The 26399-nt window shown below is 45.5% G+C and overlaps 1 protein-coding gene across 2 annotated transcripts in view; it reads right to left on the bottom strand.

Annotated features, from left to right (window-relative positions):
- The window catches only part of LOC147446314 (uncharacterized), a 54893-nt gene extending 28842 nt beyond the window's left edge, over positions 1-26051 (bottom strand). The window contains exons 1-3 of one of the 2 annotated variants that reach the window (XM_086525574.1): positions 25896-26046; positions 25755-25793; positions 25428-25646 (exon numbers count right to left, since the gene is read on the bottom strand). In XM_086525574.1, the coding sequence (XP_086381700.1) occupies positions 25428-25554 (127 nt within the window). In that variant the 5' untranslated portion in view covers positions 25555-25646; positions 25755-25793; positions 25896-26046. Of the gene's footprint in view, positions 1-25427; positions 25647-25754; positions 25794-25895 lie in introns of both variants that reach the window. The other variant, XM_086525575.1, reaches the window with a different exon arrangement.
- Between the last annotated feature and the right edge of the window lie 348 nt (positions 26052-26399).

Below are 26399 nucleotides of genomic sequence, written 5' to 3'. Positions count from 1 at the left end.
GGGGCTCCTGGGTCGAAGAAGATAAGTGCATTGAAGCCATTTAGCTTTCCATAGGCTTTGCATAGTTCGTTGGAACCTTCCAGGGTGATGCCGTATATGTCACGGACAAGTCCCATCGCAATTTTGGCTCTCTTTGCAACTCGTTGTACTGAAGGCATATCCCCTCAGTAGGACAATAATTGTGTCCCATTTGGAAGCATACAAAGCATCTGCCTTCTTGTAGTAGGACATCTCGTTGGCATTGAGGACGAGGTCTGGCCACTTGAATCAAGTTGTCACAAGAATCCCGAGAACCTTGTTCTTGTTTGTTGTGGTCGACCCGTGTTCTCTCTCTCTCTCTCTCTCTCTCTCTCTCTCTCTCTCTCTCTCTCTCTCTCTCTCTCTCTCTCTCTCTCTCTCTCTCTCTCTCAGTGGTTCGTTGGGGTCGAGGATTCTAAGTGTTGGTCGGTTGCGGTTCAAAATTCCAATTTTCCTTTCATAAGTTTGTAACCAACCGAGGTGTGGTCCATGAGTTATTGCATAGTAGATACTACTTCAGAAAGAAAATATGCATTGGTCCTCCGAGGTAATCAACTTGAAGAAAGACACCAGAAGGTAAACAACAAGGAACCTTTGGTTGTAGTCTTCCATGGTTTCTGTGGCAAGCATTTTCAAGTTATCCCATTCTGTCAGACGCTGTACTTTGAACAGGGAGGTCATGTAGCTTTGGGCAAAATATTCTTGAAAGCCTACCAAGTCCTTGGAGCATGCAGCTGCGTAGCTATTGAACTACACCACTGCATTATCTTTGAGAAATCCAAAAGCTCAAGAGATCTTTGATTCTTCTGTGTACTTCCCCAAGGAATAGATGTTGTCAAACTCTTGCAGTACCTGCAAGGCTTTCTTTCTATCTTTCACTCCAAAAAAAGTGAAATTTTATTGTAATTCCCCATCCTTGAAATCCTTGGGTTAATTTGGTGCAACTCGAGGATGAGGATAAAAACACACACACTCTAACCATTGTATCCGGGTGGGGGTAGGGGAGGTGGTGGCAACGGCAGTAAAGGAGGCGGTTGCACTGGGTACATGTTACGAGATTGAACCATATTCCTGAAACTCCCCCGATCGGAATCGAAGACTAGGTAGCTTGTCGATTTGAAGCCCTTGTGCTTTCTATTGCCAGAGGAGGAACAACTTGAGGCATTAGAGGAGGCAAAATGTAATTCAAGTACTTTTAGAAGCTCAGCAAAATTGGAAGATTTTGTTGGGGATGCTTTGAAAGAATGTTGCAAAGCTCATCGAGGAGAAATTGCAAATACTCCATGGAATCCAAAAACGCCATCTTGCTCTGTCTATTCTTCAGAGGATCGTTATGCTTTAAGAAAAGCACACAACTGAAGCTTTGATACCACTAAAACGGGACACGCATCACATGCCAACTGAAGGAACATACTGCAGATGTTTAGCACTTCAAACAACTAAACAGAAAGAAAGAGAGAATCCACACGAGACACAGAGTAGCGGAGTTCCATTCCCATACTGCAATGGCCCCAAACAATGGCGCCCCTCTCGATATTTCTTTATATTGCTTCAACAAGTTACAACTATGTGGCTCTGCTCTGCATCTCCCACAAGGTAGAATGCCAAAGAGAGAGCCCACCCACATATGTAAAGGCCCTAGACGCATCCAAAAGCAGTTACATGAAAAGTAGCATGTTCAAAAAACTCTGGGTCCAAAAGCATGCGCCCTATGGGTTGGACCGTACAGCGCTACCACGTGGCTGCAGTTCCACAAAACGCGGGTTGTCCGTACAACTACTACGTCATCATCTGGCTCTACGCAATTTGAAAATATGTGTGCTTTATTTTTAGGGTTAGGCTCCATCAAACGGGGTATTGTAAGTTGGGTTGGGTTAAAATTTAGAGTACTTTCAGGCCACTCGGCAAGAACTTGTAAGTTGGTCAGTCCTTCTTCTGCTGCTACTAGGGTTTAGGTCCCTCAACCAGAATTTGCAAGTTGGCTAGGGTTAGTCTCTGAGAGTCCTAACCCTTTAGACTTCAATGGCTTGACACGTCAACAATTTGTGACATCATTACCAGCACCATGGCCTTGTTCCATCATCAAATCCTAGCGTTTTAGCCTAGCATCAGTCCCTCAACCTAATCAGTACCATATCAGCACCTCAGAGATGAATCAGCCCTAACATTTTTGCATTCCTCAGCATCCCGTCAAAAGGTTGCAGATTTCAGCCTCTTGACAACAGCATTTTCAGCCAAGCTGAGGCCAGCAGATCCTCATCATCATCATCGCCATCAGTTTGCGATCTCAACTCTAGAGCACTAGCATTCCCAGATTCAGCCCAAGCACAGCAAATCAGCCAGCGTTTTCAGTTTTCAGCGCTTAGCCTCGCAGATCCAAGCATCCATAGCCAACTCCCACAAATACCTCTCTAGCAATAGAGAGGGGAGGGCCCTTGGAGGGGGGTTTGAGACCCCATCCGGTGTTGGTATTCTTTCATTCACAGAACCTTCACTCACAATATCATTCTCTCTTCTCTCTCGTCTTTTGCACCTCTCTCTCATGAAGTAAAAGGAACCTTGAGTACGCAATGAGCACTCATCCTAAGTTATCACCATAAACCACTTCCGATGTACATTATAGGAGTTCCCCTGTTAGGTGCAGCGGAATGAATGTTGTATTTTCTCAAGATTAGTGATCTTTATTGCTCAAGGTTCCTTTTAGTTCTTTGGGGAAAGAGAGAGCTTTCCGTCTTGTAGAGTGTTGTGGTCACGAACAAAGTGAGTCGATATTGTGCGTGCAAATGAATGAGACTGAGAGAAGGAGAGAGAAGAGATACGACACCGAGAGGTTTGTAAAACCCTCCTCCGAAGGCCCCACTCTCGTCGGCGAGAGTGGTCTACTTTGATTGCACAAAGGTGTACAATGCGAATGCAATGGACTGATGCAACTTGGACTATGCCGATGACGACGACGGTGGTGACGACGACGACTTGATAGTTGAAATCTGTGGTCTTCGATCTGCTGTTTTTCGGGACTGTTTCGGTGGCTGAAAATGACTGTTTTGGCTGCGTTTTGATGGCTGAAAATGGGGGAGCATCTGCAACCAATCTGGGGCTGATCTGCTACGAAGTCATAGGCTGAAAACGCTGTGTATATGCTGCAGATTAGGGCTGAAAGTCAAAAACGCTGATGCATGGCTGATGCTAGCAAAAACGCTAATGCTGATCTGGGCCGGAAATCCAAAAACGCCAATGGGCTGATTTGGGGAAAACGCTAGCAAAGCTGATGAGTCTGCCGGCGATGGCAGTAATCTGCTAACGCTAGGGTGCTCGTGGTGTTGACGATCCAGGCAAGGCTGAAAACGCCAGATCTTGGAGGTAGGCGAGGATGGGATCTCCAAAAACACCAAGGTGCTTGAGGGGGTACTGCTAAGAAGTTGCCTGTTGAGCGGGAAGCTCCTGCTACCTCTTCTGCTGTGGAGTGCTAGCTTTGGGTTGCTTATATGTTAACTTAGCAAAATTGCCCTACCTACTTTTGTAGGAAAGTCACTTAAAAATAATAAGTGAAAATCCCAATAAATAGGAAAATAGGCTAAATGCATTGGAAAATTCCCTTAACTGATGCTAATGGATTCTGATGGGAATTCCGATGATCATGTTGTGTGCAACCGGAGGATATGCATCTATGCTAAGTGACTGGGCATGCACGGTCTACTAATAGACTCACAAAAGTGCCAAATCACTGCTAATCTAACTTGATCAGACTGACTGAACCCTGCTGTGGTGTAGCTTGTCCACGGACACATAGGGTTGGGATGTGTCACGTGACATCCCCTCCTTTTCAAAGTGAGGTACTGGTACCGAACTGTATGGCGTCGAGGGAGATCGCCAACAGCATCCGGAATCCTGGAAAGGACTCTTCGCCGGCCCACTCTAATGTGTGGGTCGTGCGGTACTTGAACTTCATAAAGGTCTGCAATGCTTGCTTCCTTGGGCCGCGCCGAAAGCGACACAAAGTCTTTTGTGGCTCCTTCAATGCTTCAACTTCGTCGAGTATCCTGCTTCTTTTGTCTTCAAGAATCTCCATGGCTGAAAATTCCTAAAACAATCTCCAACACAAAACCATGAACATACCCATTCCATGTAAAGTGAAGGAGAAAAATGATAAATCTTGTCTTTTCTGAAGACTGTGTATGCAATGTAGATGAACATAGAGACGGAGTGACAACCCGTTCACCAAACACATGCAAACAATGAGGTCGAATCTTTTCTGTTTGATCGAAATCAATCAACTGTGGCAAATCTCCTTACATACAAATTTTTCAGCTTTTTATGAACAATTCGCATACATTCGTGCTCATCCATGATAGAAACGTGCCCAACATACAATATGTCATGCCTAGGAAAAGGGATCACATAACGATGCTGACTAAAATACAGGAAACCTTCACGAATGAAACACTCGAACAATGCGTGCGTATCAATCATGCGAACACATAATACTTCCTGTGATGGTTCCTTGGACCAAGGCTTGAGAGCCAAGATCGCTTCTTCGGGATCTATCGAATCTTCTTGTGGGGGATCTGTGGACCTCGACTCGAAAGCCAAGATCGATTCTTAGTGATTGATCGAATCTGCAACGAGGTTAGCTTCGCTAGAAAAAGCATCCACTAACACATCATCCTGGTGAACAATCACATCTTCTTCATGCAAATCATCATGCTCGTGAGAAATCACATCTCGATCATGCAAATCATCATGCTTGTGAGAAATCACATCTTGATCATGCAAATCATCATGCTTGTCATTGTCATCCAAATCATCATGCTTATCATTGGCATCCAATTCATCATGCTTCTCATTATGCAAATCATTGTGCTTATCATTGTCAATCAAAACATCATGCAAGTCATTGTCAATCAAATCATCATCATGCTTCACACAATCATGCAAATCCTGTGTCATGCTTGGGAGAAGAAGAGACTGAGAGAGTCTCCTTTTCCCGATCTTGTTGTATCTGAGCCTGCATTCGACAAAAGAGTCGCAACATCTCTTGCCTTATTGCTTTGTTCTCGCTATCAAACTTGGCTTGCATTTCTTTGTTCTCTCGATCAAATTCTGCTTCTCTTGCTTTGGCTTCCAAGTGTGCTTGCTTGCTCTCACGCGCTATGGCTGCCATTCCTTCTTTGTATTTACGATCTATGGCTGCCCTTCGTTCTTCGTAAGCCTTTCTTTCTGCTTCTCTTTCTTGGTCTAACTCCTCCATAGGAGTTCGTGCAATCTTTGTCGTAGATGGGGAAGGGTCGGAAAAACCTCCTGGTGGGGAAAATTCTTCTTCGCCTCTCTCATGCTCATCACCTCCAAGCGAAGTATCCATTCCGCTTCGAGTGATGACCATTCTGCAATCATGGGTTCTTGTGGGTTCTTAAGTTCACGAGGAACTTGGGTTCTTGAGGGTCTTGGTTCTTGAGGTCCTTGATTCGTGAGAATCTAGGGTTCTTGAGGTCCTTGATTTGTGAGAATCTTGGGTTCTTGAGGTTCTTGAGGTGTTCTTTCACTTGCAAATCGCGTTGGAGAAGGATCTTCTCTTCACCCGAGTTCTACTCCTTTCTGCGGGCGCACCCCTTGGCGGCCTTGCGCTCACACCAAGGTTGCTTTTTCCCACCTCACGTCGATTGGCCGGCCGCTAAGTGCACAGTCCGCTCTCAATGAGTGAAAAGAGACACAAGGGGAGGCTGGACAAGCCCTTCTTTCTTGGGATTCCTGTCTCTCTTCAACAAAACACGATTAGGAATCGCCACGCCCAAGTAAACTTGGGTTCGTGCGATCACAACAAGCAAAAAAAAAAAAATATTGTGGTTCTTGTCGTTCTTGTGGTTCTTCCCTTGAGTAATGCAGAACACTTCCAAAGCTCTGATACCAATGTTAGGTGCTGCGGAATGAATGTTGTATTTTCTCAAGATTAGTGATCTTTATTGCTCAAGGTTCCTTTTAGTTCTTTGGGGAAAGAGAGAGCTTTCCGTATTGTAGAGTGTTGTGGTCACGAACAAAGTGAGTGGATATTGTGCGTGCAAATGAATGAGGCTGAGAGAAGGAGAGAGAAGAGATATGACACCGAGAGGTTTGTAAAACCCTCCTCCGAAGGCCCCACTCTCGTCGGCGAGAGTGGTCTACTTTGATTGCACAAAGGTGTACAATGCGAATGCAATGGACTGATGCAACTTGGACTATGCCGATGACGACGACGGTGGTGACGACGACGACTTGATAGTTGAAATCTGTGGTCTTCGATCTGCTGTTTTTCGGGACTGTTTCGGTGGCTGAAAATGACTGTTTTGGCTGCGTTTTGATGGCTGAAAATGGGGGAGCATCTGCAACCAATCTGGGGCTGATCTGCTACGAAGTCATAGGCTGAAAACGCTGTGTATATGCTGCAGATTAGGGCTGAAAGTCAAAAACGCTGATGCATGGCTGATGCTAGCAAAAACGCTAATGCTGATCTGGGCCGGAAATCCAAAAACGCCAATGGGCTGATTTGGGGAAAACGCTAGCAAAGCTGATGAGTCTGCAGGCGATGGCCGTAATCTGCTAACGCTAGGGTGCTCGTGGTGTTGACCATCCAGGCAAGGCTGCAAACGCCAAATCTTGGAGGTAGGCGAGGATGGGATCTCCAAAAACGCCAAGGTGCTTGAGGGGGTACTGCTGAGAAGTTGCCTGTTGAGCGGGAAGCTCCTGCTGCCTCTTCCGCTGTGGAGTGCTAGCTTTGGGTTGCTTATATATTAACTTAGCAAAATTGCCCTACCTACTTTTGTAGGAAAGTCACTTAAAAATAATAAGTGAAAATCCCAATAAATAGGAAAATAGGCTAAATGCATTGGAAAATTCCCTTAACTGATGCTAATGGATTCTGATGGGAATTCCGATGATTATGTTGTGTGCAACCGGAGGATATGCATCTATGCTAAGTGACTGGGCATGCACGGTCTACCAATAGACTCACAAAAGTGCCAGATCACTACTAATCTAACTTGATCGGACTGACTGAACCCTGCTGTGGTGTAGCTTGTCCACGGACACATAGGGTTGGGATGTGTCACGTGACATCCCCACTCAAATGAGGTGGCCCCTAATGTAGGCACCCCTTGTGGTACTTTATTGATTCATCTTCACAGATACACTAGCCGGGGAGAGCCAACTATGCAACTTATGTGTGTGCCTCTCCCGAGGATAATATTTAAAGGCACATGGCCTAAAAGCAACTACTATCAAAAGTTGTCACAAACTGGTGACGTGGCTGCCCAGTGTGCACACAGACCCACCCCCGGCTGGCATACCCGCGAGGAGCACGGCTGAAATGCTGACGTGGCATGGCTGTACGGCAGTCCCCCGGAAAAGGCGGAAATGAAGCCACGTGGCACGCTATACGGACGCCCGTGTTTTGCAGCGGATTTTGCGGCAGCAGAAAAAAAGCACGGCCAGCTTTTGCTTTATTCTACGCAAGAGAAATTAGAGAGAGAGAGAGAGAGAGAGAGAGAGAGAGAGAGAGAGAGAGAGAGAGAAGCTCTTTTGCTTTATTTTTAAAAGCTTTTAAGTTTGAAGCTTTTGGGCTCTGATTTTGGCATCCCTTGTAAACTCTTTAAATACGTGGGCAGGCTTCCCACTTCTCAGAGCATCTGGACGCACAGTCTGAGAGTGAGAGCCTCCCACTCGCTTGTACTTTTGAGTTGCAGATTAATACAAAAAGAAATACCAAAAGGAGCGCCAGTCTTTGGGGCTAATATCTCTAGGCACGGAACTTCTCTATTTTCAGCCCCGAAAATGCGCCAGCTCACCTGTACAACGGTCCCCTCGCGTCCCCGAATCTCCTGGGGGTATTAGGGATCGTTTAGGGCCAAAACCCTAAACCTGCAAAAATACACAGCAGGCTGTAATTTACTGTTTCGGGCTCCGTTTCGCGTGCCGGTCGCATCCCTAGCAAGTCCTCGAGCTCCCGCACCTGTAGGGCTACTTGCCCTTTGAATGGGACGAGATTTCTGGCGTGAAACCTCTCCGAATTCACCTGTACCTGCGGGGGATTAGCCGCTAGCTAATCCAATACCTGTGCAAGAGGCTCTTGCCTCGGCAATCGCGCATGAACCCACACAACTGTACATTGGTCAATTGAAAAGCCCACTAGAGGGGCATAACATACTGCCATAGAGGAGAGAGAGGGCAGTCGTAGCGTGCAGGGCATCACTCCTGGCACCGCACTGTACATAGGAGGGAAAGCAAGCACTCCATAGCTCTTAACCCGTGACAAAAGCTGAAAATGAGCCTCTCCCAGCTTAAAATTCAGCGCCACTTCTTGTTGCATGAGGAAAGTGCACCAGAAGGTGCCACTTGGCACATTTACAAGCATTTTCCCATTTTGGGGTTGCCGCCTAAAAATCTCCCAACCGGTTGCCCAGTTGACTTCACGGCAGAGTAAGAAAATGTTCCCCTAGTCATACCGGAGGTAATGACGCAAACACATTTTCAGGTCCCAAAATAGCAGTTCCCTAAATTTTAGGAGATGCTGCCATTGTATTTTTCTAGGTCATCCGACCCTCTTTGTACACTGCAGCCACACCCAGAACTCAAATGTAGTCTCTGTAGCAAAAGATTCCACTTTGGCTAGTCAATGACCCCACTTTGGCTAACCATAGTCCTTGTCCAACCTTAGTGCTCTCTTGCCCTCAGGCCTGGACTCCCTCTGGACAATTCCACACTAGCTATGCAATGCAGGGCAGTTAGATTTCCCGAGGGGTGTTTCCAAAAAGTGAAAGTAAATAGATAATAAGAAAGAAATCAACAAAAAGGATAGATAGTAGTCACACGCTAGTGACAGCCAGTGTCGAATCAATTGTCAACTGTGAACTGTTTTGAAGTGATTTATTGTGGTGTCGCGGTAGATTCTCGACTTGGAGTGTCCAAGTCTGTTACAAGTTGGCACCCAAAAGCTTTGCAAAAAATTAATGCTTTCAAATATGCATTGAAAAGCAGCCCCGCAAAGCCACGTCAACATGCAGTACAAACTGCCCATGATTCTTGTTCAGAATCAAGTCGAAATTCCCGCTACGTTTCACGCATGCATCAACTCAGATTTGGGTCCGCTCTTCAAGTCGGGTCCAACTCGGCCTTTCTCTCTTTTTCCAATCCATTGATCATGCCACAGACCATACCGTACACATCTTGATGTCGTACGTTAGGGCTCGTTCGTACTTCAACAAGATGACGAGAGGAGGATAGAGAGGCGCATCTGCCTAGCACTTTCACTTTCTCAAAGATTCCCCTATCCACATGGTTGCCTCCTCACTTCTTTGCTGAAGACTCTTGGAAACATCCTGAGATGGAGCCTCGAGGAGACCTCCTGTAGATAGATATCTTCTTCATAAAATTCTCTCAGTCATGGTCCGACTTTCCATGATGTTAGTGCAAATCCAACGTATCACTTCATATTTGAGATAGCACACGACCATCCATGTAAGTCTCCTTTGTTGAGGAGGCCTTGTGGCACCGTCTTTTTTAGGATAAGTGATCTCATTCTTCCCATATTTTTTGAGGCTTGGAGAACGATGAGATATGCATCCTTGTTTGATATAGAGTAGAGAGTACAGAGTTCTTGTATAGTAGGTGCAACACATGATTGTGAAATTATAATGTTTCAGTGTTCCTTGGAGAATGTGAGTTCCTAGTACAAATCTACATGAGCAAGAAGATAGATTCCACGCTAGCTTTGGAGAGAAGTGCCTCCGGTCTCAAATCTTACTCCAAGCTTTGCATGGTTCACTCAATCAATCATAGATAGAAGTTCCTATCAAGCCAGCAATCAGTCCAGCTATCGGACACGGTTTCTTAGGTTTGGGATTGTCGATCAAACAAGTTCACGTTCTTTGGGTAAGACAAATCTCATAATATACGATTTTTCAGCAACAATTATAGCACTTTCCGTCATGACAATATGGGGCCATTTCTTCATGCGTCGACGCTTGTTAATAATATATATGAAGATCTGTTAGCTTGATGTCTTCAATAAATAACCATACATTCTCTTTCGGCAAATCCTGGCAATTTATTCAAAGACCGAGTCACGGGGACGTGGCAACGGTTAACTGTCACGAGGACGTGGCAACTGCTAACTTTAGTTGTTGGTTTCTTTCCAAGGGATTTTGTTTTATTTTTGAGACCCTCTTCTTGAAGTAGCAAATGGTCGGACATTGCATGGCCAATGTGAACGGTAGTTTCACCCGCAGATGGGTAGTGGTCGGCACTGGAATTCGTATGGTAAGAGGATGTCTAGGCTCAGAGCAAGATCATATAGGTCCCCCCGTCGCACTTAGTAAGTTGGTGGATACTAGGAAGTGAACTCAATAAAGGCCTAGAGTCAAGGTGTGACTACCAACAAAAAAGTATCCGACAGTTGGGCCACATTGCATTTTTGGATGCGGTCCCAATGAGGATAGATGGTTAGAAGACCACTGGGAGCCCAACAGAAGCATCTCCTAAAATTTAGGGAACTGCTATTTTGGGCCGAGAAATGTGTTCGCGTCATTACCTCCGGTATGACTAGGAGAACATTTTACAACTCTGCCGCGAAGTCAACTGGGCGATCAATTGGGATATTGTTAAGCGGCGAACCCAAAACGGGAAAATGCTTGTAAATGCGCAAGTGTCACATTTTTGTGCACTTTCCAATGCAAGGAAGAGTTGGCGCTGATTTTATAGCTGGGAGGCTCATTTGCAACTCTCTGTCACAGGTTAAGAGCTATGGAGTGCCTCCTTTCCCTCTTATGTACAATGCGGTGCCAGGAGTGATGCCCTGCACGCTACGCACTGCTCTCTCTCTCCCCTACGAGCAGTATGTTATGCCCCACTAGTGGGCTTTTCATTTGACCAATGTACAGTTATGTGGGTTCATGCGCAATTGCTGAGGCAAGAACCTCTTGCACAAGTACTGGACTAGTTAGCGGCTAATCCCCCGCAGGTACAGGTGAATCCGGAGAGGTTTCACACCAGAAATCTTGTCTGATTCAAAGGGCAAGTAGCCCTACAAGTGCGGGAGCTTGAGGTCTTGCTACAGATGCGACCGGCACGCGAAACGGAGCCCAAAACAGGGAATTACAGCCTGCTGTGTATTTTTGCAGGTTTAGGGTTTCGGCCCTAAATACCCCCAGGAGGTTCGGGGACGCGAGGGGACCGTTGTACAGGTGAACGGGCACATTTTCGGGGCAGAAAACAGAGAATTCAGCATGCTGCAGATTCTCACCAGGTTTTGCAAAGTGTCCGTATGCGTCGGGAAAGTCACCTATTGCGTGCGGATACTGACTGTGAAGCGTCCTAGTACAGTTATGCTGCCGAAATCGGGCCAGAACAGGTGTTTCTTAGCCTAGATTGTGCGGGGTAGCTTGTAGGAGATCACAGGTTTTATTCCCTCTGTTAAAGAATAAAGAAATACCGAAAGGGGCGCCAATTTTGGGGCCTACAGGTTGTCGGCGTTTGCTCGGAGCATTCTAGCTTCCGAGCCGTGTGTGTACTTAGGTGTTAATCCCCATTACAGGTTACCTTTGCAAAGTGCTCTGTGTGTGTGTCTAAAGTAAAGAATTTCGGGTGAAAGCCAACGCCTACCGCCCTACAGGCCGGTTTCATGGTTCCATTGCCGGGATATCAATCACTTTTTCCTTAAAGAGTGAGCATAGATTGTTTTGGGTAAAGACAGAGTGCAAGAACGCCGGATTACACTATGACTGACAAGGGGAAGGGCATTATGGAAGAGGGTTCCTCTTCAAAGGACAGGCAGGAGATCCCTATGGTTTTCGAGATTGGCCAGAGCTCACGGCCACGTCAGTCTGTACCTCCTGTCAACCTGAATGTCCCTCCAGTAGTAGAGGGCTTTATGACTGGGCAACTTGAGGATGATGCGTTCAAGACTCAATTAGTTGCCGTGGTGAATGTCTTTTCGCAACTGGTGCAGAATCCAAGGTTTATGGAGTTTTTGCAAGCGCCACCAGTGCAACAGCAAAATAGGCAACCTACGCCTCGTACGAAGCTTGTTGATGCTCAAGCCCAGGTACTTCATGCGGCTCAGGAGGAAAGGGAACACTTGCATGTTGCGGAGTCGGGGGCTCCAAAACAGGTTCCTCCCGTGCTTGAACAAGTGGCTAGAGCGCCTATTCCACAGGTTATGCCAGTTCAGCCCACCACCTTTCAGAGCCAGCATGCTGTCTTGAATGGACAGGGAACTGGATACCAGGCTATGCACTCAGTTTTTCCACCACCCACGGTACATCCTGGGTATTTCGAGGGTGGATCAGTGTTCCAAAGTATGGCTGGTTATGCGCCTGGAAGTCAGTCGTACATGCCAGGAACAATGTTCGGGGGTATGCAAGGCATCATGCCAAACCCCATGTATGGTAGTATCGGCATGCAGCAGGGTTTTCAGAGCAACCACGACCAGTTTGGGGTGCCACAGGGTCATTTTGGCATGGCTGGTTTTTTTGGACAGCAACCAGATATTGCACCTCTGACGCAAAATGTGAATGGCCAAGATGTGCCGATCATGCCTACTACAGTGCCCATGTTGCAGACCATCCCTTATGACAAACTTGGGGACACTGGAGAAGCCGAAAGCTTACAAAGAGGATGGTGCAGCTGTAAAGTTCAGTACTTTCAATGGCTTTGAAGATAAAGCAAAGGCTCTTACCTTCCTCCAGCAGTTTGATACAGCTTATGCGGGAGGGAATTTTACAGAGGCCTCGAAGGTCAGGAAAGCTGCCACTTTCTTAAAGGACAATGCACTTACATGGTGGACGACATTGTTAATGCAAGGACAGGCACCCGCCACTTGGGTTTACTTCAAGCAAATGTTTGCATCTGCTTGGCTGTCAAATGAATTTGAAGCCAACGTCATGACACATTGGCACCAGCTTACTTCAACTTCGTGCAAGAGCTTGCTGGAGTACAATAGGAGGTTTTGTAAAGCGTTACTCTCAGTGACCTCCTACAGATTTGTGCCATTGACAGAGCAGATAGAGAAGTACTGTTGTGGGTTGCCTAAAGGGCTTCGCGATTACTGTACAAAGAACAAAGTGGCTACCCTCACTCAGCTTATGGAAGTTGCGAACACTGGTCTTGCCTTGTTGAAAGGAGAGGACAGTGGATTTCCAAGCAACGACAAAGGAGGGCAGCAAAAGAAAAATTCAGCGAAGAAGCCCTTTGTGAAAACGGCTCCGGATGCGTCACAGGGGTCAGAAAAGGCCAACCAAAGACAAGGATTCAGCCGGGACTTCTGGAGCGCAGGCAAAGAAACAGAAAAGGAAGCCTTTTGTGCGCAAGTCGCTCGAGGAAAAGAAGGTCCTAATGGCTGAGAACAAATGCTTTATATGCGAGCAGCCTGGTCACTTTTCTATCAATTGTCCACAAAGGAAAAGACCAGCTGACTCAAAGGATAAAGAAGACCAGAAAGGCAAGAAGCCTAAACCCACGGCAGGTTTAGTGCCAGACATGGTGGGTGACAGGCCCAACACAGATGCAAGTGAGTTATGCAAGGCATGGGGTAAAGTCAGGGATCAGACGGCACTCATCTTCTTTGATCCAGGTGCCAATGTAAGGATTCTAGATGCTAATCCTTAATTAAGTACTTAAACTCATGATTAAGACTTAAGAAACTGAACTGTACTCGAGACAAAACTTAGTAGACTCTGCGTTTTATTGATTGAATGTGTGATACAAGGGCTCCTTATATAGGAGACGAAGAGACATAAATGAAAAGACACGTCTCTTGGTGAAGAGACACGACTTTAGACGTAAAGACACATCCTTTCGGCGAAGAGCTGCAACCATTGGGCGAAGAGTCGCACCCGTAGAGCAAAGGGGTGTGACCAGTCGTCGAAGGAGTGTGGCTTTTGGCGAAGAGACACGTCCTTTGGGTGAAGGGGTGTGACCATCCAAGCGCAGGGGTCCTCCTTGGCATGGCACTTCGCATATCTGCAACTAGGAGTAGATGTAATGCTGTTAACATAGTCACAATCGTGACATTCCCTCCCATTGAAAATGAGAGCCCGTGTCAAAGAAATGACTTCTGATGTTGATAGAACTCTGGAAAAGCATTGAATCTTCGAAAATCTTCAATCTTTGAGTTATCGGAAACCTTTGTCTTGAACCTTTGCTTCTTGCGAAACCTTTTTGCTTTGACTGCTAAGTCCCATATCATTGCAATGTTCAAAGACTTTTTAGAGGAATCTTGCTTAATCAGGTTGACTGCAACAAGAGATTGATCTTCAAAATTCTTCATGTGACGTAAGATTTCTGGTTCAAAATCTTCGAGTAACTGCGAAATACTTGGGGAAGAGGAAATCTTCTCAAGATACTCTTCAGATGGGGTAACTTCAACTTTAGTAATCACTGGAGAGGATTTTGGCTTGAGACTGTAATCATCTTCCAATAATGAATCCCAAAATTCTTCAGAATCATCTTCTGAAACTGTAACTTCATGACTTGTAATTGGCATATCATCATCCAGTAAAGAATCAAAGAAAGCATAGTTCTCTTCAGACTCGGAATCTGCAACTATATCTTTATCTTTGTCTTCATCAATTGATTCGGGAGAAGTTAATGAATTCAAAAATTCATCAATAATAATATCTGCATCTGCATCGGAAATCATATTCTCTTCATAATCCACTGTATCATGTCGCTTGACTAGTACACGTGAGGCTTGAATCACTCTTCTGCATGAGAAAGCCCGTGTAAAGTCAATTCACGTCCATCTTTGCACAAATTGATAGTATGTCCTCGAAAGCTAATTGCTGGATCATATTGGAATAATTAATGCTGACCAAGAATCATGTCGTAATAAGATAAAGGCATGACTTCAAAATCCAGTTGATCTGCATAAGTTTGAATCTCGAACTGCAACTATCGAACTGTCTGATCACAAGTCAAAATTGATCCATCTGCTAATTCCACATCATATAAGTGAGATGTCTTCTGAGTTCGTAAGCCAAGCTGTTGAACTATCTCAGTGCTGACGAAATTATTCGAGCATCGTTGTCCACCAAAATATTGATGGAGCGACCATTGATAGTTCCAAGAAGGCTCAAAACTTGCTTTGAGAGAGGCTCCAAAACTGAAGAATTGCACTGAGTATGCTTCATAAGAATAGTCGTATCCTTTGAGACACGAATCGTATTAACCACAAATTTTCCTTTATCCTTAGCAAAGTCTGGTTGTTCAAAATTCGATGATGTTTCCGCGTTGGAATTTCTTTTCGAATTAGACGGATTTGGTCTCTTTGGACATTGATACCATCTATGGTCACCAGTACATAATCCTTCCTTCTTTGAAGTCGAAGATCCATTTGACGAAGAGCCTTGCTGAGTATTGGAATGCCGATCTTGAGAAAAATCACGTTCTTTACCACGATCAAGTGGAGGAACATGTATAGAAGATCTGCTTTCAGACTGTCGATCTTGAGAATAGAACCTTGAAGTTTAATAAGGTTGCGTTGCTTGCTGTCTGAACTGAGTCTGATGTTGCTGATTTTGGTTATAGTTGTCTCTGCGATCACACTGTGAAAAGCGAGCGCTATTTGAAGATCTGTTACCAGGGAGAAAATTCCGTGTAGGGCGCCGATTATCGCCAAGACGCTCCACATAGGCAATTACAGCATCCAAGGTGGTAGGGTTGTATTTGTGCACATCGTCCTTCAAGTTGGGTTTGAGTCCGTCGATAAAGCTGTGAAGTTTATCAGAGGGACTAAGGGTCTCTATCTCAAGAGTTAGCCTTTGGAACTCTGTGATGTACGTGGCCAAGGAACCTGTTTGGCTCAGGCAGCGAAGAGAGGATCGGGCATGAAAATCCGCATTAGCAGGTTCGAACGCCTTGCGAATAGCACGCCGGAATTTATCCCAAGAAGGTGTGTTTACCATCAGCAACCCGTCATTGCCACCAAAGAAATGCTGTGTCTTTGAGCAGAGAACTAGCAAGTGCAACTTTTTTACTCTCGACCAAGTCCGTGTTCGATAAGTAAATCTCCATTTTGAACAGCCATTGGTCCAGCACGCGCTTGTCGCGGCCACCAGTGTATGGTTCCGGCAGTTTAATATCAAGCTTCTTCTTCTGTGCAGCATTAAAAATTTTGTAAAGTAATTGAAGTTCGCAATTGTCTACCTCTTCAGTTGGATCTGGTTCGTTTGGTTCGTCCATTGAAGCTTCGAAAGAAGGTGTTGAAGATGCTGCATTTGTAGTTCGAGAAACAACAGGTCGACTTCGAGAAGTGCGTATCTCATCCAAGCGAGTGTGAAGTGATGCGAGGCTTGCGGAAAGTGTTGCAATCTGCTCCTTAATAAGAGTAAGGGCATCGTCAGATTGACCACCTCCATCCTGAGAATTCGGCATGATTATGCCTCAAAGAGAACTCGAACAAGTGCAAGTTCTGGGTTGGGAACCGGTTCTGGGACAGGTGCTCCGTGAGCGGAAAATCTCTCTGAAATAAGTTCGCGCTCGAGAGTCGGGGAATCGGGAATTTATCACTTCCGGTTCTAAGTAGGGAAATTCACCCGCAAAATTTCATCGGGGAAAATTTGCAAACTGGTTCGCATCGGCCATGTGTGCGAAATGTCTTGCGCAGAGTAGGTGAACACAGAGCAGAGCAAGGGAGAGGCAGCGTAATTTTTTTTATTTTATTTTTTTGCATAAGCTGAATGTGATCAAAAGTCACATAAAAGCTGTTTTCACATGTGTTTAAAAAACTGGGGCGGGTCAGTGAATGTTGGCCGGCCACTTTGGGGCTGAAATTTTGGAGTATTTTAATAAGTTAAGTTCTCAATCTTATAAGGGTGTTGCCAGCGTAAAATAAAGACTCAGCGTAGAATATTGGCCAGCGTAAAAGATTTCAGCAGGAAGCTTGCAAATTAGAAGGCAGCGTTTCAGCCAGCGTTTGCAAAATTCAGCCCATCGGTGACATTTTCAGCAGCCAGCAATTCAGCCCTTCATTCAGCCAGCATTCAGCCAGCACAGGAGCACATAATTTGGGGAAAGGGTGCACAAACTTCAAAGGGGCACAACCTTTGGAAAAGGTGCGAGCACGGAGAAGAAGGGGCATGTTGTTTGTCGTGTGCCCGTTCGTGGGAAGGGGTGCGAGGGCGGGTTAGAAGGAGCACAACCCGAGCAAAGGTACACAAGGCTCTCCGGGTACACTACGCACACACATCTGTGTTCTGTCTTTATTTATAGAATTGGAACATAAAAATTCATGTTACCTCATGCTTGTATGCACATGCATACCATCTTTCTTCTGCTTCCATGCAACTCCGGGAAGGGGGGGGGGGGGGAGAGGGTAGCGGTGAGGGTGAGAGGCTCACAACCTTCAGGTCTCGGAAAAAATTTGCTCTGATACCACTGTAAGGATTCTAGATGCTAATCCTTAATTAAGTACTTAAACTCATGATTAAGACTTAAGAAACTGAACTGCACTCGAGACAAGACTTAGTAGACTCTGCGTTTTATTGATTGAATGTGTGATACAAGGGCTCCTTATATAGGAGACGAAGAGACATAAATGAAAAGACACGTCTCTTGGTGAAGAGACACGACTTTAGACGTAAAGACACATCCTTTCGGCGAAGAGCTGCAACCATTGGGCAAAGAGTCGCACCCGTAGAGCAAAGGGGTGTGACCAGTCGTCGTCGAAGGAGTGTGGCTTTTGGCGAAGAGACACGTCCTTTGGGTGAAGGGGTGTGATGTTGCTAAATTGGCTTTATCTTACAGAAAAATAATTCTAAATGAATATTGGATTTATAAGTGAGAGGGTTTTCTCGCTTGGAACACCAAGGAAAAATAATTCTAAATGAATTATTGGAATTTTAAGTGAGAGGGCTTTTCTCACTGGAGACATCCGAGTACAGAGTATTCCTAGTGCATCATTCAAAGTAATGACGGGAGCACTGAGAGCAGGAATATCTGTAAGGCCACCAAGAACGGGTACTTCTAATGCGTCACATCGGATGGGTGACAGGGAGCATCGGAAAGAAGTATCCGACCATCTGGGAACGGACATCTCTGATGCATCATAGGATGGGTGACATAGAGCATCGTGAAGGAGATTGTACCGTAAGTTCGGTAGGAAAGGACTAGGTGATGGGTATTCCTGATGCGTCACAAGGTGGGTGACGGGTGCATCGAAAAGGGAATATCCATAGTCGGGAGGAAATTCCGAACTGTGTTAGAATTGTGCACAAGGAAAAAGCAAGCACTTGAATGAAGATGGGTTCAGAGGAAACTTTGAGGAAAAACAGATGCTTTTTGAGAAAGCGGGATTGCCCTTCGGGAAAGCAGATGCTTTCTCGCGAGGAAGTCTATGTCTGCATTGCAACTGTGCATGTGATTGCATCCAGGGACGCCTGGGAAGTGCTGTGAAAGCATTGTTTTTAACTTATAAGGTTTTATTGAGTTTTTGGGCAAGTTCAGATTATATTTAAAATACGCCGACCGCCCACTTATTATTGTTTTTAACTTATAAGGTTTTATTGAGTTTTTGGGCAGGTTCAGATTATTTTTAAAATACGCCGGCCGCCCACTTTATAAGTGGGCACCATCTGATAAATAAGGCAACAGATCAGCCAGCGTTTTCTCTCTCTTTTTCTGGCAGAACAGAAAAAAAAAAAAAAAAACCGGCGATCTCTACACGAGCAGCTATTCATGCCCGTGGCTAGGAGCTATAAAAGCATCACATGCCCTCACTCAGAGGGGAGGACCAATCTTTGCAAGGAGGAGATGCTGCTGCAAATTTCAGCCGTAAAGAAGACGTTGCCGGTGATGCCCATGGCTGCCCCAAGTGTACCAGATGTCGCCAAGACCCAGTGCGCGAGTTCCCTCGCGAAGAAGTGCCTACAAAGCGTGTTTCCATCGCGACAAGTTGCTGTTTTTCTCTGTTTTCAGCCCATAAATGTCGTAGACGGGGCTGATTTACGAGAAGGAACCCGAGAACACACCTCTTTTGTGTGTAGGATTGGAAGAGAGGATTTTCTATGGAGAGATCTCTTCCGGGGAATTGCTTTTCGAGAACGGAGTTGCGTTTTGAGCGTCGAGACTTTGAAGGTAACGATTTTCATGTTATGAACTCTGAGTATTTGTTTGCACGTGTACTTCCTCTTAGTGAGGGAGTAGGAGCAGAGGAAGGTATGAACCTCTGCAGGAGAAAAGCGCTCTGAGGAACTAGAGCCAGATCAGCCCAAGGGTTTCGTACCCGAGTTTGGGAAGTAGATCCACGGATCGGAGAGAGGTAGTCTCTCAAGTTGTGATCCGGAAGTTGGGATTCCCAAGTAAGGACTTCGTGTCCGGGAAAGCAGAGTTGTTCTGCGGGAAGAGGACTCTGGAAAGAGAGTTGGAAAAGAGTTGCAGGGATGCCATGCCCTGAGTCTGGAAGGTGAGATCGAGAGGCGAGAACCTTGATTCTCGAGGAATTGGAATAAGGAACGGAAGTTCCTTGGAATAGGGTTTTGCCCGAGGAATCGGAAGCTGAGGCTTCCGGGAACCATCAAGTCTTATTCTAGAACGAACGTGGTAATACGTTCGGTTCAAGTGCTTGTATAGATTTCTCCTCAGTAATAAAGATACTGTTACGGGGGGGGGCCAGCCCATCTTCTCGTCCCCAATACTGTGTCGACCTTCTCACTCTCTATCTCTCTCTCTATTTATTTCTCTCTATATCCTCTGGCTTCAGTAATAAGTGATAAATCCTATTTATCCGAATGTATTTTATATTGTTATGCGCTCCCGTTTGTGACAGTGTGACCATCCAAGCGCAGGGGTCCTCCTTGGCATGGCACTTCGCGTATCTGCAACTAGGAGTAGATGTAATGTTGTTAACATAGTCACAATCGTGACAGCCAAAGCCAACTTCGTCTCACCAGAGTTAGCTATGAAACTGGGCATCAGAGCTGAAGAGATGTGGTACACAGCAGAGGCAGGGTTGGCATGTCCTGGCGACTCAGAGTGTGTTACTCCCATCATTGGAAAGCTGCGTCTGCATATTCAGTCGTATGTGGACACAGAAGAGTTCTATATCATGCCGCTGGAAGGTTGTGACGCCTTGTTAGGGACATAGTTACCCGGAACGCGGAACGGGAACGGCGACGGGATCCCCGCGGAACGGGGGAATGGCTAGGGGTCCGGAACGGGAACGGCGCGGAACGGGAGGTTAAAAAACACCCAAATAGTGCATTTTTTAGCTCCTTGTGTTTAAATACAAGGAGTATTAGAGTGCTTTGACTCTAATACTCACAAAAAACTCGTTTTGAAGACCATTCAACCTTGCTATGACTAGATGAAGATGAGAGAGAGAGAGAGCTTGAGAGAGTGAGAGGGAGAGACTCGAGAGAGGGAGAGGGAGAGGGAGAGATTTGAGAGAGTGGGAGGGAGAGGAAGAGAGCTTGAAGGCTTGAAGCCTTGAGCCTTGAGAGAGTGAGTCTTGAGAGGGAGAGATCTTGAGAGTGTGAGAGGGAGAGAGCTTGACCCTTGAGGATTAGCTTGTGGAGAGAAAGGGGGAGGGGGGTGCATTTAATGAGTCCTTGAGGCCTTGCACACTTCAAAAAGAAGCCCAAACATTTACTTCAATTTTTCCAATTTTTGCCAAATTTGTTTGTAGCCGTTGGCCGTTCCAGGGGCATTCCGGAACATTCCGGGGGCGTTCCGGAACGGCCATTCCGGTTTGCACTGGCCACCTGGAACGTCAGACGTTCCGGGACGTTTCGGAACGTTCGGGAAGGGAACTGCCCCCCAGAACGCCGGAACGGGGGCTAAGGGGCGTTCCCCGGTAACTCTGGTTGGGGATCCCATGGGTGTTCGGAGTGCATGGAGTCTTGGATGCCTACAACAAAAAGATCACCGTACAACATAGGGGCAAAACTCACATCTTGGATGTAAAGCTTAAAGGAGAGTCAGTCCCTATTGTATCTACTTCTGCTATCACTTCTGTAATAAAGAATCATCTTTCTGTGTACTTGATTTTTGCACGTGATGTCTCAGATAGTGATCAGTCAAATTTATCTGTGTTAGATAAAGAAAGGTCAGCATTTTCGCAAAAGTTTAGTGACTGTTTTTCTGATTCATTACCGTCGCAATTGCCGCCAGAGAGACCTAAGGCTCACATCAACAGTTTGTTGGGACATTCTTCGATGACATGATAGTGTATTCGAAGAATGAAGAGGAGCATATGCGTCACTTGACCATTGTGTTGGAAGAGCTGCGCACTCACAGGTTACTTGTCAATCCTAAGAAAAGTGAATTCTTCCTGGGCAAACATTTTTTCCATGTTCCACTTCCAGATTATGCATGTGGAAGGCAAGAAGAATGTTGTGGCTGATGCGTTATCAAGAAAGCCACAAATTTCAGCTGTGTCAATTCCTTATCATCATGAGTTAGATGACATGAAGGAACAGTATACTGCTGATGAAGATTTTGCAAGGATCTTTGAACAGTTACAAGAGGGGCAACATCACGAGCACTACCTCCTCAGAGACGGTTTTATGATGATGCATGGCAGACTTTGTCACTAGGCCACTGCGACATAAGGTCATGGAAGAGAGTCATGTCCCACCATATGCAGGGCATCGTGGCATTGATGCAACAGTTAAAGTGGTAGAGACATTCTTCTATTGGCCTACCTTGAGGAGAGATGTGGATGCCTTTGTGCGAGCATGCATAGTGTGCCAAAAGGTCAAGTTTGACAGGCAAAAGGCACCAGGGTTGTTACAACCACTGCTGATTCCGGATAAGCCATGGCAAAGCATTGCTATGGACTTTATCTTTGATCTTCCAAGAACGCCAACAGGGAATGATGGTATATGGACCATTATTTGCACGTTCAACAAGCAGGCTCATTTTATCCCTGTCAGGAAGAAGATAAAATCTGATCAGATGGCACGCTTGTTCATGTACAATGTGTTTAAGTACCATGGTATGCCACAATCGATTATCAGTGATCGTGATCCTCGCATGACCAGTTTGTTCTGGAGAGGATTGTTTGAGAACATGGGCACTACGCTCAAGTTCTCGTCTTCGTTTCATCCACAAACTGATGGACAGTCAGAAGAGGCTAATTCTACTGTCTTAGATCTGCTTAAATGCTATGTGTCAAATAATAAGGGCAAGTGGGAACAGTATTTGCTTATGCTTGAGTATGCGTACAATAATACAGTGCATTCGTCTACTGGCAAAGCACCTTTTGAGATTGTTGAAGGCGGCAAAAAGGTTCCTCCCATTTTGCATACAAAGGACAAAATCTTTGAGGAAGATCAATATGTTGAGAACATGGATGAGATGTATAAGAAAATTAAAGTTGCCTTGGAGAAGACTCAGGCAAAGCAGAAAAAGGCTATTGATTGTCACCGTCGTGAATTGTTGTTATCACCTGGTGATTGGGTTCTGTTAAAGTTCGAAAAGGCAAGATTAAAGAAGATAAAGGGCAAGGAACGGCTGTTTCCCAAGCTCAGCATGCGTTACTATGGGCCTTTTCAAGTGCTTGACAAGATCAGCGATGTGGCTTACAGGCTGAAATTGCCTGATAATGCGTTTCACGTGAGTCTTCTAAGACCCTTCGTGGGTGATGTACCAGAAGATATGCCAGATGAGGATCAGCCAAAAGTTAAGGAACTTGATGAGATCCTGGTACCTGAGCAAGTTTTGGCACAAAAGGACAGAAAAGTTAAAGGACAAGTTGCAAGACATATTTGGTGAAGTTCAAGAACTATCCACCTATGGATGCAAAGTGGATGGAAGAGCATGAACTGTCAGTCACCAAATGTACTGCAGCTTTACCTTGAAGCCTTTGGGTTCCAGCCTACTTATGCCCCAACCCAACGTGTGAAAAGGAGGGGTAATGATAGAGCTAGCACATCAAATGTACATATGAATTCACTGTAATAGATGGAAATGACAAAAGTATGAAGGCCTCATTAATTCATTTGTGTCTACGTGTTATGACCTTTCTTGCGGATACATGCGATGATAAAAGAGTGTTAATAGCACAAGATCATCAGTGGCGTGTATTTATGGTACGCAATCGAGGACGTTTGCGATTTCAAGAGGGGGGTATGTCACGGGGACGTGGCAACTGTTAACTATGTCACGAGGACGTGGCAACTGCTAACTTTAGTTGTTGGTTTCTTTCCAAGGGATTTTGTTTTATTTTTGAGACCCTCTTCTTGAAGTAGCAAACGGTCGGACATTGCATGGCCAATGTGAACGGTAGTTTCACCCGCAGATGGGTAGTGGTCTGCATTGGAATTCATATGGTAAGAAGATGTCTAGGCTCAGAGCAAGATCATATAGGTCACTCCGTCGCATTTAGTAAGTTGGTGGATACTAGGAAGTGAACTCAATAAAGGCCTAGAGTCAAGGTGTGACTACCAACAAAAAAGTAACCGACAATTGGGCCACATTGCATTTTTGGATGCAGTCCCAATGAGGATAGATGGTCAGAAGACCACTGGGAGCCCAACAGAAGCATCTCCTAAAATTTAGGGAACTGCTATTTTGGGCCGAGAAATGTGTTCGCATCATTACCTCCGGTATGACTAGGAGAACATTTTACAACTCTGCCGCGAAGTCAACTGGGCGATCAGTTGGGGTATTTTTAAGCGGCGAACCTGAAACGTGAAAATGCTTGTAAATGCGCCAAGTGTCACATTTTTGTGCACTTTCCAATGCAAGGAAGAGTTGGCGCTGATTTTATAGCTGGGAGGCTCATTTGCAACTCTCTGTCCACAGGTTAAGAGCTATGGAGTGCCTCCTTTCCCTCTTATGTACAGTGCAGTGCCAGGAGTAATGCCCTGTACGCTACGCACTGCTCTCTCTCTCTCCCTTACGAGCAGTATGTTACGCCCCACTAGTGGGCTTTTCATTTGACCAATGTGCAGCTATGTGGGTTCATGCGCGATTGCACAGGTACTGGATTAGCTAGCGGCTAATCCCCCGCAGGTACACGTGAATTCGGAGAGGTTTCACGCCAGACATCTCGTCCGATTCAAAGGGCAAGTAGCCCTACAGGTGCAGGAGCTCGAGGTCTTGCTACAGATGCGACCGGCCACGAAACGGAGCCGAACACAGGGATTTACAGCCTGCTGTGTATTTTTGCAGGTTTAGGGTTTCGGCCCTAAACGGACCCTAATACCCCCAGGAGGTTCGGAACGCGAGGGGACCGCTGTACAGGTGAACGAGCGCATTTTCGGGGCAGAAAACAGAGAATTCAGCGTGCTACAGATTCTCGCCAGGTTTTGCAAAGTGTCCGTATGCGTCGCGCACAATCTAGGCTAAGAAACACCTGTTCTGGCCCGATTTCAGCAACATAACTGCACTAGGACGCTTCACAGTCAGTATCCCCACGCAATAGGTGACTTTCCGGGCAGCTTGTAGGAGATCACAGGTTTTATTCCCTCTGTTAAAGAATAAAGAAATACCGAAAGGGGCGCCAATTTTGGGGCCTACAGGTTGTCAGCGTCTGCTCGGAGCATTCTAGCTTCCGAGCCGTGTGTGTACTTAGGTGTTAATCCCCATTATAGGTTACCTTTGCAAAGTGCTGTGTGTGTGTGTCTAAAGTAAAGAATTTTGGGTGAAAGCCAACGCCTACCACCCTACGGGCCAGTTCAAACCGAATCCTTCTTGATCATATGGTAGCCAACCTGGACACGTGCCATGAGTTGCCTCATGTTGGCAATACCTTTGCCAACATGAGTAATCTCAGAGTGTAAAAGGTAGTTTCACTGTGTACTTGTCAGTCTGACCTGGCAGTGTATAATCTCTGAAAATAGATTTTGCCAAAATGGTATCCCAAAACCGCTAAGTATAAGTCTCCAAAGTGTCAATGGGGTAAATCCAAAAGTTAGACCATGCTGGGAAAAAGTAAATACTGTAATAAAAGGCAGTCTTAAAATCCTGCCAAGCTTTGGTCCAGACTCCGTACAGCTTCGAGGATAATGCACCCTACCACTGCATTGCACTGATCTTAAAGATAAGAGGTGCCTCTAATCAATTTAATTGTTCAGAATAGGCTGATGTAATCATAAAGCATCTAAACATAAAAATTTGCATTAAAAGCAACTCCACGTAAGGTAGTTCCTGCTTTCCCATATGCTTACAAAAAAAAGAAGGTATGCACACAAGAGAGCATAGAATAGCTTCGGTCTTGTTACCAAAAAAAAAAAAAAAATCTTTCATCCTGATGATTTCGTTTACTTTTTGTGGATATCTTAATCCAATACTTCAAAAGCCTTGCGACATATTGCAATTAAGGTCCAAAGGGGCCACCAAGAAATTCAGTTACTCTCCCATACGTCTGATCTTTTCTTAGAATCAATCAGTAAATTTGTCTTCCAGAAAAACTAAAAGCAGACAAAATCAAGGAATGTACTTACCCAAGTGGAACTGATGCCCACAAATTAACTTAGCGATGGAGCGCTCGTTCGCATCATTCACAGCTTCAAAGCACACTGAGCAGGAAGGTGGCCCTTGCAAAATCTGCTCTTTAGAAGGGCACTCCATGACTCTAGCGCGTAACGCGTTAGCACCTCTTCCCACTCCCAACTAGATAAATCCAGACTTTAGAAATCCAAAGTACTAGAGAAATCCACGCACTGCAAATATATCAATCGTCAAGCGCTTTTCGCTCTTTTGTAAGCTATTCGTTTTAACAAAGCCTTTTGCCCAGTAAAGCCGCAATTAAAAAATGATAATAACTGAACCTTAAGACTGCACAAGGGCACAGATCGCGGAGCGTGAAACTGCCCAAATGCACAAGAAAGCGGAAAAGACAAAATTACTAGGAGCAGCACATAGACACGCAACAACACAAAGTAAGAAATGGAGAATGCAAAAATGGCTACCTGCAGGATTGGGCGAGGTGGGCGGTGTCGAGAGCCACCGTAGCCCATGGCAGCTGTTATATATGACCACCCATATGCATGGAAATGGTGGACTTGCCGACCCTCGTTAAACACGGGACGTATAGGAGCATGTGCTCATCCTAATCAGCACCGGCATGACCTAATTACCCCGACGATCCCAAAATAATGTAAAAGTCAGCCCACGTGGCACACCGCCCAGCAGTGTTAGAAAAAAGGGAAAATTACCAAAATACCCCTCAAATTTGTGGAAATTCCCAAATTACCCTTCAAATTTCCAAAATTCCCAGAATATTTTGCCATAAATTCCCCAAATGCCCTTCGAATTTTCCAAAATTCCAATAATACCCCTAGTTGTGAGAGTAAAGTTCTCCAAAAATAAAAAAGTTTGTAGCTTTTCATAAGAAGGCTGATTGTCTATCATACAAGATGTTAAAACTAGAATTTGAGATGGTTATGTAGGCTTTGGAGATGAATTGCTTCATT

The sequence above is a fragment of the Adiantum capillus-veneris genome, chromosome 12 (assembly GCF_014529385.1).
Source record: "Adiantum capillus-veneris isolate H3 chromosome 12, ASM1452938v2, whole genome shotgun sequence".
Lineage (NCBI taxonomy): Eukaryota > Viridiplantae > Streptophyta > Polypodiopsida > Polypodiales > Pteridaceae > Adiantum > Adiantum capillus-veneris.
This window is presented reverse-complemented; position numbering and strand designations above follow the sequence as displayed.